General features: G+C 47.8%; 1 protein-coding gene across 9 annotated transcripts in view; it reads left to right on the top strand.

Annotated features, from left to right (window-relative positions):
* Window positions 1-6,708: 6,708 nt before the first annotated feature.
* The window catches only part of ABCC4 (ATP binding cassette subfamily C member 4 (PEL blood group)), a 291,853-nt gene continuing 284,703 nt past the window's right edge, over window positions 6,709-13,858 (top strand). For all 9 annotated transcript variants that reach the window (XR_012426459.1, XM_074021271.1, XM_074021270.1 and 6 more), the window contains exon 1: window positions 6,709-6,901. Coding sequence is in view for 4 of the 9 variants with exons in the window: in XM_005586099.5 (XP_005586156.3) it covers window positions 6,828-6,901 (74 nt within the window). In the remaining 5 variants the exon portion in view is untranslated. The remainder of the gene's footprint in view (window positions 6,902-13,858) is intronic.

Raw genomic sequence — 13,858 nt, 5'->3', positions numbered from 1 at the left:
CAATGATACCAGTCATTAGTCCATCCCAAAAGAATTGAGAGTCCTGGCCAGGCGTAGTGACTCACACCTGTAATCCCAGCACTTTGGGAGGCTGAGGTGGGTGGACCACTTGAGGTTGGGAGTTTGAGACCAGCCTGACCAACGTGGAGAAACCCCATCTCTACTAAAAATACAAAATTAGCTGAGTGTGGTGGCACATGCCCGTAAATCCCAGCTACTCGGGAGGCTGAGGCAGGAGAATTGCTTGAACCCGGGAGGTGGAGGTTGTGGTGAGCTGAGATCATGCCATTGCACTACAGCCTGGGCAACAAGAGCGAAACTCTGACTCAAAAAAAAAAAAAAAAAAAAAAAAAAAAAGAATTGAGAGTTCTGGGAATTCAACCATACAGTATTAACAGTAATAACTAAAGAAAAATACATGCCCTTTAAATATATTTTAAGATTAGGAAGCAAAAAGAAGTCAGAAGGCATTAAATCAGAACTGTAATGTAAATACTAGTGATTTCCCGTTGAAACGCTTGGGAAATTGCCCTGGTTTGATGAGAGGAATGAGCAGGAACACTGTTGTGGTGGAGAAGGACTCTGGTGAAGCTTTCCCAGGCATTTTTCTGCTAAACCTTTGGCTAATTTTCTCAAAACACTCTCATAGCAAGCAGATGTTATCATTCTTTGGCCCCCCAGAACATCAACAAGCAAAATGTCTTAAGCATTTCAGAAAACTGTTGTGTGACCCTTGCTCTTGACTGGTCTGTTTCTGCTGCGACTGGACCACTTCCACCTCTCAGTAGCCATTGCTTTGATTGTGCTTTGTCTTCAAGATCATACTGGTAAAGCCATGCTTCATCTCCTGTTACAATTCTTTGAAAAAAATACTGCAGGGTCTCCATCTCACTTGTTTAAAACTTCCACTGAAAGTTCTGCTCTTCTCTATATCTGATCGGGGCAAAGCAGTTTTGACACCTATTGAGTGAAAAGTTTGCTCAACTTTTATTTTTCAGCCAGAGCTGTGTAAGCTGAACCAATTGAGATGTCTGTGGTGTTTGCTATTGTTAATATGGTGTTGGCTGCTGTTAATTGTTGGTTTTCTTCAATTAGGGCACAAACAAGATGATTTTTTTCCATGAAAATTGATGTGGATAGTCTGCCACTGCAGGCCTTATCTTCCACATCTTCTCATCCCTCCTTAAAACAAGTTATCCATTGGTATTTTTTTCTTTTTTCCTTTTTTTTTTTTTTTTTTTAGACAAGTTCTCACTCTGTCACCCAGGCTGCAGTGCAGTGGCATAATCACAGCTCACTACAACCTTGACCTCCTGGGCTCAAGTGATCCTCCTGCTTCAGCCTCCCAAGTAGCTGGGACTCCACCACTATGCCCAGCTAACTTTATTAATTCTTTTGGTAGAGATGGGTTTTCACTTTGTTGTCCAGGCTGGGCCTCGAACTCCTGGGCTCAACCAGTCCTCCCACCACAGCTTCCCAAAGTGCTAGGATTATAGGGGTGAGCCACCATGCCTGGCCAAGTTTTTTTGAGACAGAGTTTCGCTCTTGTTGCTTAGACTTGAATGCGATAGTGCGATCTCAGCTCACTGCAAACTCTACCAGAATCAAGATATTCTCCTGCCTCAGGCTCCCAAGTAGCTGGGATTACAGGGACCCGCCACCATGCCTGGGTAATTTTTGTATTTTTAGTAGAGACGGGGTTTCACCATGGTGGCCAGGCTGGTCTCAAACTCCTGACCTCAGGTGATCCACCCCCTCAGCCTCCCAAAGTGCTGGGATTACAGGCCTGAGCCACAGCGCCCAGCCAAATGGTTGCATTCTTTTGAGCTTCTGACAAGTCTCTCCAAATGAGGCAATCAGAATATGCATCTGTCTCTGTGAGCAAAGGGGTGACTTTGAATAGAATGGGAGGCAGACTTGCCCTGAGCAGTTCCCAGCTTGAAGTGGCCCTAATATTTTTTCCTTTGATAAGTCATTCTTAAGACATCTTTAGGCTGGGTACAGAGGCTCTCACCTGTAATCCCAGCACTGTAGGAGGCTGAGGCTGGCAGATTGCTTGAGCTCAGGAATTCGAGACCAGCCTGGGCAACACAGCAAAACCCTCCCCACCAAAAAAAAAAATACAAAAATTAGCTGGGCATGGTGGTGCGTGCTTGTAGTCCCAACTACTTGGGAGGCTGAGATGGGAGGATGGGTTTGAGCCTGGGAGGTTGTAGTGAGCCAAGACTGCACCACTGCACTCCAGCCTGGGCAAGAGCTAGACCCTATTTCAAAAACAAACAAACAAACAAACAAACAAACAAACAAACATCTTCCTCGTCTTTGCAGGCTCATTCTCTGGCCTAGCTATCATGTATCCAGAAGGCATCCACTAAATATTTATTGAATGAATGGGAAAAATCCCCATCCTTTAATTTGTATATTGCCTTCACAATGTATTCACAAGTTCCTGTGAAGAAGGAAGAGTGGGGATTCTGATCCCTATTTTGTTTTTAAATTTATTGTTATGTTTTTAGAGACAGGGTCTCCCACTCTGTCTCCCAGGCTGGAGTGCAGTGGTGCGATCAGAGTTCACTGCAGCCTCAAACTCCTAGGCTCAAGTGATCCTCCCATCTTACCCTCCTGAGTAGCTAGGACTACAGGTGTGTGCCACCATGCCTGACTAATTTAAAAAACTTTTTTTTTTTTGGTAGAGATGGCATTTCATCACATTGCCCAGGCTGGTTTCAAACTCCTGGCTTTAAGTGATGCTCCTGCCTTGGGCTCCCAAAATGTTGAAATTATAGGTGTGAGCTACCATGCCCTGCCTGACCCCATTTTATTGTTTTATTTATTTATTTATTTATTTATTTATTTATTTATTTATTTATGAGAGTCTAGCTCTGTCACCTAGGCTGGAGTGCAGCAGTGTGCTCTTGGCTCATAGCTCACTGTAACCTCTGCAGCCCAGGTTCAAGCAATTCTCCTGCCTCAGTCTCCTGAGTAGTTGGGATTACAGGCACATGCCATCACGCCCAGCTAGTTTTTGTATTTTTAGTAGAGATGGGGTTTTGCCATGTTGGCGAGGCTGGTTTCTAACTCCTGACCTCAGGTGATCCGCCCGCCTCTGCCTCCCAAAGTGCTGGGATTACAGGCGTGAGCCACTGTACCCGCCCCGACTCCATTTTAGACCTGAGGAAAATAAGGGTCAGAAAGGTCAGGTAACGAGTGAAAAGATATAAAGCCCTGGTCCCCTGGTTCCATATCCAGTCCGCTCTGCAGTCAGACACTGCTGTACAGTATCGCTTCCAAATACCACATTGTTAATGTTCAGAAAAGAATGTTAAGAAGTTCCAAAAGATCTTAATTAAGAAAAAAATAAGCCTCTGCAGGAGCCGAAGGGACTGAGTACTTTGGCAGTTTGGAGATGGCTAATTATGGGTCTTACACAGTTGTTGGGGGTAGGGAGAGCATTCTGGGGCAGTCTGACACGGGAAGTCACTAGACTTCTAACTTTAGCAAACAGGTTCTCTAGCTTGGAAGTAGAACTGGTAGCTCAGCATTTACTGGGCTAGAAAGCTTAGGGAGTTTCAAAGGGCACTGTAAATCAGGTAAAGACTGATTATTTTGGTTTATAGCTTGCATTATCTGAGAAAGAGCTATCAGAAAGGTAGGTTATTGAATGATCATAGCTTTCCCACAGTAGTCAACTTAAAATATTGTGTTCCTTTTTGTGACAGAAATTCTGAAACATGAGCTGGTATGCTGGTGAGTGCCTACAATCCCAGGTACTTGGAGGGGCTGAGACAGGAGGATTCCTTGGGCCCAGGAGTTTGAGTCCAGCCTGGGCAACATAGTGAGACCCCATCTCCAAAATGAAAACCAAATTCTCAAACATTCATGAAATATGAAGAAAATAAACCCCCATGACACATCATTTGGCTTCAAAAATTATCAATATTTTGCCATTCTTAATGTGCTTGACTTTTTTTTTTTTTTTTTTGGAGACAGAGTCTCACTCTTTAGCCCAGGCTGCAGGGCAGTGGCGTGATCATAGCCTACTGCAGCCTCCAACTCCTGGGCTCAAGCAATCCTCCCACCTGAACCTCCAGCTGGGACTACAGACTCACGCAACCACACCCATCATATTTTTACATTTTTAGTAGAGATGAGATCTCCCTATGTTGCCCAGGCTGATCTAGAACTCCTGAGCTCAAGCAATCCTCCCACCTGAGCCTCCAGGGTAGCTGGGACTACAGACTTACTCCACCATGCCCATCTAATTTTTACATTTTTAGTAGAGATGAGGTCTCCCTATGCTGCACAGGCTGGTCTAGAACTCCTGGGCTAAAGCAATCCTCTTGTCTCCACCTCTCAAAGTGCTAGGATTATGGGTGTGCACAGCCTAGAGTGCAGTGGCACCTTTTTTTTTTTTTTTTTTGAGATGGAGTTTTGCTCTTGTTGCCCAGGCTGGAAAGCAGTGGCATGATCTCAGCACACTGCAACCTCCGCCTCCTGGGTCCAAGTGATTCTTCTGCCTCAGGTTCCCAAGTAGATAGGATTACAGGCGTCCACCACCAAGCCCAGATAATTGTTTGTATTTTTAGTAGAGACGGGGTTTCACCATGTTGGCCAGGCTGGTCTCAAACTCCTGACCTCAGGTGATCCACCTGCCTCGGCCTCCCAAAGTGCTAGGATTACAGGCGTGAGCCATCGTGCCCGGCCCGGTGGAACCTTCTTAACTCCCTGTAGCCTGGAACTCCTGGGCTAAAGCCATCCTCCTGTCTCAGCCTCCCAAGTAGCTGGGACTACAAGGGCATGCCACCACACCTGGGCTAATTTTTAAATTTTTTGGTAGAGACAGGGTCTCACTATGTTGGCCAGCCTGTGCTTGACTTTTAAATACGTGTTTGTGTAAGGCTTTCTTTAAAAGCTATTAATGATACTATCTTAGCAAATATACATACAAAATTATCAAGGAACAATAAAATGATCTTGTTCCAAGCACCATGAACTTGGAGTCTTTATTTTTTTTCATTCAGGGTGGAAATGAAGAGCAGCTGCTGACCTTGGTAAGGTAGCCACAGAAGTAACTGAAGACTTAGAAGTGGGAGTCCAAAAGCTTGGAACAAGATTTTGTTCATTCATTCCTACAGTCGTTCAACCAGCATATTCTGGCCACGTCTCGTGCACACTGGTCATCCACCAGGGAGATTGGCCATGCTTAGGCACAGGCTTAATGTAAATCATGTTTAATCCTTTCTTGGCTCTAAGACCCTGGACAAGTTCTGCCTTTCAGCTTCACCTTCCTCATCTATAAAATAAGAATAACCTTGAATGTGGCACTGATAGAATTAAAAGTGAGATAATTGGTCGGGTGTGGTGGTACATGTCTGTAATCCTAGCACTTTGGGAGGCCACGGAAGGAGGATCACTTGAGCCTAGGAGTTTGAGACCAGCCTGGGCAACAAAGTGAGAAATTATCAAGGAACAATAAAATGATCTTGTTACAAAGAAAACCAAATTCTCAAACATGCATGAAATATGAAGAAAATAAACTCCCATGACACATCATTTGGCTTCAAAAATTATCAATATTTGAACTTAGAGCCTTTGATTTTGATTTTTGCATCTCTACAAAAATTACAAAATATTAGCCAGGCGTGGCGGCGGGTGCCTGTAGTCCTAGCTACTTAGGCTGAGTTGGGAGGATTGTTTGAGCCCTGGGAGGTCCAGGGTGCAATGAGCCATAATCGAGTCACTGTGTGTGAGACTGCCACACACACACACACACAAGTGAGACTACGCACTCAGAAATGCACATAAACATAATTGGTCTTCTGGAACACATGTGTCGTTTGCCACTGTTATCTGTTAGGCTTTAGGGCTTGATGACAGAAATCATAAGGCAGTCTCTCTTTCCTCTTACATTCCTTTCCCAATCTAAGAGGGCAGCAAAAAGCTCAGAGGTCCACAGTACCACGCAACGTGTGAGATGCCGAAAGCCCGCCCCGTCGAAAGCCCGCCCCATCGACGACAGCATTCATCCATCTCCCAAATTCATCTGGGTCCTACTCTCGAGTTACCCGGCTTTCTTGAGGTCTTGCAGCTCTACAAGGATAATCTGTGCTAAACTTTGCTGTCGTCCGAGGTCAAATGTTTGGCTCACAGGTTGGAGAGCCTCCCATGGCACCCGCGTTTGGTCCTGAGAAGGGCAAGGCGCCCAGGGGGCGGTCTGGTGGAGCACGAGGCAGCTGTCTCCCAGTCTCCCCAAATCCGTGCCCGAGGGGGCGTTTCTGCGTCGCAGGGGCGGGCACAGCCGACGCCTCCCTGCTCCACCTTCTGGGTCGGCGCCTAGACTCGGATAGTGAATTTCGGGAAGTTTCACTCGGGTGCGAGCACGTGGGCACCTCAGGACCCGGGCTCCGCGCCGTGCGCTCGGCTACCCTCTCCATCCAGCCGCGCGGGCGGCCCTCGCCTCACCCCTGGGCGTGGCTCTGGGCTCCCTTTGGCGTCGCCAGCTTCGCCTCCTCTCGCCGCGTCTCCTCCCGCCGCGTCACCCGTCGGTCCCGGCCGAGCTCGCACGCGGTGCGCGGCTCCCGGGCTCCAGGCGGCGGCGCGTAACGGGCGCCCCCGAGGCGGCCCTGGTAGCGGCGGGCCTGAGAGGCGGGGACTGGGCGTGCCGCCGGCGCCCGGCTCCCGGAAACGGCTGCTTCACAGGCTCCTGCCGAGCAGACCGGCGAGGCGGCGGGAGCTCCAGCATCTCTGCTCACGGTCCAGGAGGGGAGCCCGCGGCCACCGCCGCCTGATCAGCGCGACCCCGGCCCGCGCCCCCCACGCCCGGCAAGATGCTGCCAGTGTACCAGGAGGTGAAGCCCAACCCGCTGCAGGGCGCGAACCTCTGCTCGCGTGTGTTCTTCTGGTGAGTGTCCCCGCCCGAAACAGGTCACCCTGCAGCCGTTGGCCCCGCTGACGCGCTCTCCCGGGGCCGCGCTCGATGCTGCCCCAGCCTTCTGCGGCTGGGGGCGAGGGGAGCGCTTTCCTGTGCCATGCGGTCCACGCCGGGCTTTCTGCTGCGGTGGCGCCGCCCCACGCCGGCCGCATGGTCCCCGCCTGCGCCCCTGTGCGCGGGGCAGGGGGACGCGGGGACGCGTGGACCCGGCGCTGGTGGCGCGGGGCCAGCGGCTTTGCTGCTGGAGGCCCTGCGGGCCCTTAGGGCTCCGGGGAGGAGGAGCGGGAGGTGGGGAGGCGGGGAACCCAGGCTGCCGAAAGGGGGAGTCTCTTGTCCAGCGGGAGAAGCGACTGCACCCATTACACGCCCACTCTTCGCTGGCTGCCACCTCCTGCTCCGAGACTCACAGTCTCCTGAACTCAAACGCACCTTTTCCTTTCCTTTTAAGTAAGCAGCTTACGAACAGCTTCCTTTATCTAATCTCAGCCAAAGCCTAATTAGTGTCCTGGACCTATGCCATCTCCCAATAGTGTCCCCCACCCCTTCCGATATTCCTTACGAGACAGCTGGATCCACCTCCACGTCCCGTTGTGTCTCTCTGTGTCCCGATGTCTCTGTATCGTTTGTCTCAGTGACCAGGGCTCTCCTGTCTGTGTGTGAATCTCACTGTGTGTCCATGTGGGTCGTGGTACCTAGTTATGGCAAGTTTCATGTGGGTAAAAAACACTATTATTTTTTTATTTATGAATGAGGACTCTGTTATTGAACAAGATTTTCCAAGTTTTGCTTTTAACTGGTACATACACCGCCACGACTGGAGTCTGTCTTTGACCAACTTCTTTCCCTGTTTCCAGTATTTTCACTTCCACCTAGGAGGACTGCGCCGGGGTGGGGTCCCTGGAATCGCTAACCTTCAGAGAGGTGATCCATGGACTTGATGCAGGTGGTTCCTACCAGGAGTTCTAGCATCTTAAAACCACCCCAGGGCTCCTGAGCTGGGAGGGCCCACAGCCCTACCCATTTTCTGCAAGGAAACAGGTGGAGAAAGACTCAGGTGATAGTTGTACCTGAAACTTCCATCTTGGCCTGGCGCAGTGGCTCACGCCTGTATCCCAGCACTTTGAGGGGCAGAGGCGGGTGGATCACGAGGTCAGGAGTTCGAGACCAGCCTGGCCAACATGGTGAGACCCTGTCTCTACTAAAAATACAAAAATTAGCTGGGTGTGGTGGAGCACGCCTGTAATCCCAGCTACTAGGGAGGCTGAGGTAGGAGAATTGCTTGAGCTCAGGAAGTGGAGGTTGCAGTGAGCTGAGATTGCACCACTGCACTCCAGCCTGGGTGACAGAGTGAGACTCTGTCTTGAGGGGCGGGAATTCCATCTGCTAACTACATAAGCCTGAACCTTTGAAGGGCTTCAATCTCACTTGGTTGATTATTAGATCTTCTGTTTCTTGACTTCTGCTGCCTCATCTTTCCCACATGTTGATATTGCCTTTTATTATGGGACAGCCTAGGGTGGGGGTCTCCAATCTTTTGGGTTCCCTGGGCCACACTGGAAGAATTGTCTTGGGCCATACATAAAATACACTAACACTAATGATATCCTAACACTAATGACAGCTGATGAGCTAAAAAAAAAAAAAAAAATCGCAAACAAATCTCATGATGTTTTAAGAAAGCTTACGAATTTGTGTTGGGCCACATGCAGCCCACGGGCCTCAGATTGGACAAGCTTGACCTAGGGGATTCCAAGAGGATGGGTCGCTTACTCTTGTTTCGATTGTGATACACTCAGTGAGTGTAGGACCCTCTGGGTTGGCGGCCTTTCTCTTGAGGCGAGAGGCGCATGGAGGAGGAAGCAATATGGGTGTGGTTTCTGTAAATAATAACTTGAAGTAGACAAATGGTCTCCTCAACTTCAGGCAGGGCAAGGAACTTTTTTTTTTTTTTTTTTTTTTTGAGACAGGATCTTGCTTTGTGCAAGCTGTGACCCAGGCTGGAGTGCAGTGACACATTCGTAGCTTGCTGCAGCCTCCAACTCCTGGGCCAAAGCAATCCTCCTGCCTCAGCTTCCTGAGTAGCTGGGGCTCCAGGTGTGTGTCACCATGCCTGGATAATTTAAAAAACAGTTTTTTTGTAGAGATGGGGCTCTCTAATTTGTTGCTCAGGCTGGTCTTGAACTCCTGGGCTCAAGTGTTTCTCCCGCTTTGGCCACCCAAAGTGCCAGGATTACAGATGTGAGCCCTGCCTCCTTACATTTTCTCCCCCTACATTTTCAAAATTTAGGTGGTAGGGAAATAGGAAGTGATGCCTTCCCATTGAGGACTGGAGCAGGTGTTCATTTCCGGTTTCCCTGATGGAGGGGAAGGAGCTAGTACCTCTATTTTACTGTGAGGACACTTAAGCTGAGAGTAGTTGAGTAAGTTGCCTGGACTCACACTGCAATCAAGTGTCAGAGCAGGCTCCAAAGCTGGGCAGACTGGCTCCCCAGCCTCTTTGGAGCTGCTGTACTGAGCTGCTTCCAGTTCAGGTGCTTGTTGGAAATGCATGGAGAAGGCACCCCCTGTTCTGGCAGGCTGGAGTTTCTCAAGGGAAGTTCTTAAAGTGCCTGCAGTTGGAGATGATGCATGTGTAACAACTTTTACTGTGCTTTAGGGCAGCTGTTCTCAAAGCATGGTACTCAGAGCGGCAGCATCAGCATCACTTGGGAGATTGTAAGAGATGCAGACTCTCCAGCATCCGCTCCGGACTGATTCAGTAAAACTGGAAACACTGGGTGTGTGGGTGGTGGTGAGGGTTCACGTGCTCCAGGTGATCTTGATTTGAGGAGCTTACTGCTTCTAGCTACTCCTCTCATTGGAGTGTTATTATAGTATTACGCTTTTCTTTGTTTTTAATTTTTAAAATTTATTTTCTTTTTTTTTTTTGTTTTGAGACGGAGGCTTACTCTGTCCCTTAGCTCTGTCACCCAGGCTGGAGTGCAGTGGTGCAATCTCTGCTCACTGCAACCTCTGCCTCCTGGGTTCAAGCGATTCTCCTGCCCCAGTATCCCGAGTAGCTGGGACTACAGGTGTGCACCCTCACACCCAACTAATTTTTGTATTTTTAGTAGAGATGGGGTTTCACTGTTTTGGCCAGGCTGGCCTTGAATTCCTGACCTCAGGTGATCTGCCCGCCTCGGCCTCCAAAAGTGCTGGGATTACAGGCGTGAGCCACTGTGCTTGGGCCAGTTTGAGGAATTTTAAAGTCTGAGGCCTCTTAGTGAGAAAATAATAATAATCATCATCTGAGGAATGCGGAGTCCTTTTAAATTATCAGGCCCAGAGAGACATTAAAATGACACAGCAGTCACCTTATATTTCCCACCCCCTTGAGCTATTTACTTATCACTTGAAAGTGCTTCATATTGCCACATAGCTACAGACTAACCTAACAGTGCCCCACGGACACTGTAATCCACAGCTCAGGAGTTTGAGCTCCAGCGATCTGCCTGCCTGGGCCTCCCAAAGTGCTGGGATTACAGGCGTGAACCACCGCACTGGGCCTGTAGTAAATTCTTGAGTTATATTTTGTGCCTTAGCCTCCTACTTTTAGGTTAGTATTTGTGTTCCCTTCCCACTGCCAGTGGAAAGCTGAAATGAGCCCATCCAGGAAGTGGCTGCCTGGAGACAGGGCCCACCTTGTAGGGAAAAACTGCTTTTTCACCTTCTTGCTGGGTGTTTGCTTTTCTTCTCAAATATCATCTGCTTTCTGAACTTGTAAACTGGTAGCTGCCTACCTAAATGATGCCAATAACTAGCTTACTGACTTTTATACAAAGTATGTTCCTGGGATTTTGGTGTATTCATAGCATAATTTGGACTTGGAGTCTAAAAAGAGTCATGCATTATGACTGTTGGCAATTGTGGATTTTTAAAGATAGTATTTTCTCCTATTTCTTTTCTCTCTTTTTTTTTTTTTTTTTTTTTTGAGACAGTTTCAGCTCTGTCACCAGCTTGGCAGTGCTGTGATCTCTGCTCACTGCAACCTCTGCCTCCCGGGTTCAAGCCATTCTCCTGCCTCAGCCTCCTGAGTAGCTGGGATTACAGGCGCATGCCACCATGCTCAGCTAATTTTTGTATTTTTATAAGAGAGGGTTTCACCATGTTGGCCAGACTGGTCTTGAACTCCTGACCTCAGGTGATCCGCCCACCTCTGCCTCCCAAAGTGCTGGGATTACACACATGAGCTGCTGCATCCGGCCACTTTCTGTAGGAAATTTGAAACTATAGAAAAAGAAGTAAGGAATAGAATGTTTTATTTCTGTTGGCCAGGTATATCTGCTGATATTTTGGTTGCTTCTGTCTTCCTCACAAACCTTTTCTTTCTTTTGCTCAGGCTGGAGTTAAGTGGTGTGATGATGGCTCATTGCAGCCTTGGCCTCCCAGGCTCAAGTGATCCTCTCACCTCAGACTCCTGAGTCGCTACAAGTGTGTATCATGGCTCCAGGCCAATTTTTGTATTTTTTTTTTTTCATAGAGACAGGGCTTTGCCGTGTTGCCCGGGTTGGTCTTGAACTCCTGGGCTCAAGTGATCTGCCTGCCTCAGCCTCCCAAAGTGCTGAGATTATAGGCATGAACCACTGTGCTCAGCCTTAATTTAAATTTTTATGGCATTAAATAATCTTGAAAACATGATATTTAATGGTTGTAATTTATGTAGTTTTTCACAATTGAACACAGTGCATTTCTAATAACAATGTAACGGATATCCATGCTTTTGGTATATCTTTCCTTTTTCTGTTTTCTCAGAAGTAGAATGACTGGTAAAGGCCTGTTTTCCAACAGAATCGGACCAGTTTGCCCTCTTAGTAGTAGTTTGTGTCCTTATTTCATTGTTAAGTTTGAGTACTGAATTAATTAATTAATTTTGAGATGGAGTCTCGCTCTGTTACCCAGGCTGGAGTGCAGTGGCGGGTGATCAAGGCTCACTGCAACCTCCACCTGCTGAGTTCAAGCGGTTCTCCTGCCTCAGCCTCCTGAGTAGCTGAGATTACAGGTGTGTACCACCACGTCCAGCTAATTTTTGTATTGTTAGTAGAGACAGGGTTTTGCCATGTTAGCCAGGCTGGTCTTGAACTCCTGACCTCAGGTGATTTACCTGCCTTGGTCTCCCAACGTGCTGGGATGACAGGCATGAGCCACAGCGCCTGGCCCGAATACTGAATTTTAAAAAGTTTCGAAGCTGATAGGTTAAAAATAGTGTCAATCAGTTTCAGTTTGAATTTATTTGATTGATAATTATAACTGAACTTTGGCAAGGTCTGTTGACCATTTGTTTATTGGTATATCTTTGAATTAGCCATTACGTTTTTTGCATTTTTTTCTATGAGGCATTTATGGTTTTGAAATAACTTGTAGTGTTTACAATAGTTTTCTAGATTTTCACTTCTCAGTTTTTTTCAGAAGTTTTAAATTCATATATCATTAATTGATCTTTTATTTTTGGTTGTTGCTGTTGCTTCAGCTCTGTTTTAAAAATAGAGATGAGGTCTCACTATGTTACCCAGGTGGGTCTCAAACTCCTGGGCTTAAGCCATCCTTCCACCTAGGCCTCCTAAAGTGTTGGGATGGAAATTTCTTTGGGTAGATTGAGGGACTGAAGTGGGTGGATCACCTATTTTTTCCTAGTTTAGGTGGGATTGCAGGTGCGAGCCATCTTCTCATTTACCTCTTCCACTCTGTTGACCAGGCCTGGAGTGCAGTGGCGTGAACATGGCTTAACTGCAGTCTCAACTTCCCAGGCTCAAGTGATCCTCCCAGCTCAGTCTCCCAAGGAGCTGAGCTACAGGTGCATGCCACCATGCCCAGCTAATTTTTAAATTGTTTGTAGAGATGGGTCTCACTATATTGCCCATGCTGGACTCTAACTCCTGGGCTCAAACAATTCACCTGCCTTGGCCTCCAAAGTGCTCGGATTAGAGGTGTGAGCCACTGTGCCTGGCCTTCTTCAACTCTAAATATACCTTTTTTTAACCCTAGGATCACCTCGATCTCCATATCCTTTTTTTTTAAATTTGGAGACAAGGTCTGGCGGCACTGCCCAGGCTGGAGTTCACAGGCATGATTTCAGCTCACTGCAACCTCCTCCTCCCAGGCTCAAGCCATCCTCCCACCTCAGTCTCCTAAGTAGCTGGGACTACAGGTGTGCACCACTACGCCTAGCTAATTTTTGTATTTTTTTTTTTTTTTTTAATAGAGCTGGGGTTTCACCATGTTGCCCAGGCTGGTCTCAAACTTGTAAGCTCAAGTGATCTGCCTGCCTCGGCCTCCCAAAGTGTTAGGATTATAGGCATGAGCCACCACGTTCCACCTCTATATCCATTTTCTTTTTTTTTTCTGAGATGGAGTCTCACTCTGTTGCCCAGGCTGGAGTGCGATGGCATGATCTTGGCTCACTGCAACATCCACCTCCAGGATTCAAGTGATTCTCTTGCCTCAGCCTCCCAAGTAGCTAGGATTACAAGCACCCACCACCATGCCCGGGTAATTTTTGTGTTTTTAGTAGAGAGGGTTATATCATGTTGGCCAGGGTGGTTTCGAACTCCTGACCTCAGGTGATTCACCCACCTCAGCCTCCAAAAGTGCTGGGATTACAGACGTGAGCCACCGTGCCTGGCCTTCCATTTTCTTTTAGTTATTGTTTCATTTCTAACAATAAAAGCAGCTAGAATTTCTTTCGGTATTTGATATGAGATAGTCACCATTTTTTCCCCAAACAGCTCGTTTTCCCCATTACCATTTATTGAATAATTCCTCCTTTTCCCGTTAGTGGAAATAAGTGGCACAGCCTTTTCACCATGTCAAGCTTGGCACAAGATGGGCCAATCCCTGAGACTCTCCTAGGAATCGTCCTGCTGCCCCCTGGTGCCCGGCAGGTACTTTGCA

This window comes from Macaca fascicularis, chromosome 17 (genome assembly GCF_037993035.2).
Source record: "Macaca fascicularis isolate 582-1 chromosome 17, T2T-MFA8v1.1".
Taxonomy (NCBI): domain Eukaryota; kingdom Metazoa; phylum Chordata; class Mammalia; order Primates; family Cercopithecidae; genus Macaca; species Macaca fascicularis.
This window is presented reverse-complemented; position numbering and strand designations above follow the sequence as displayed.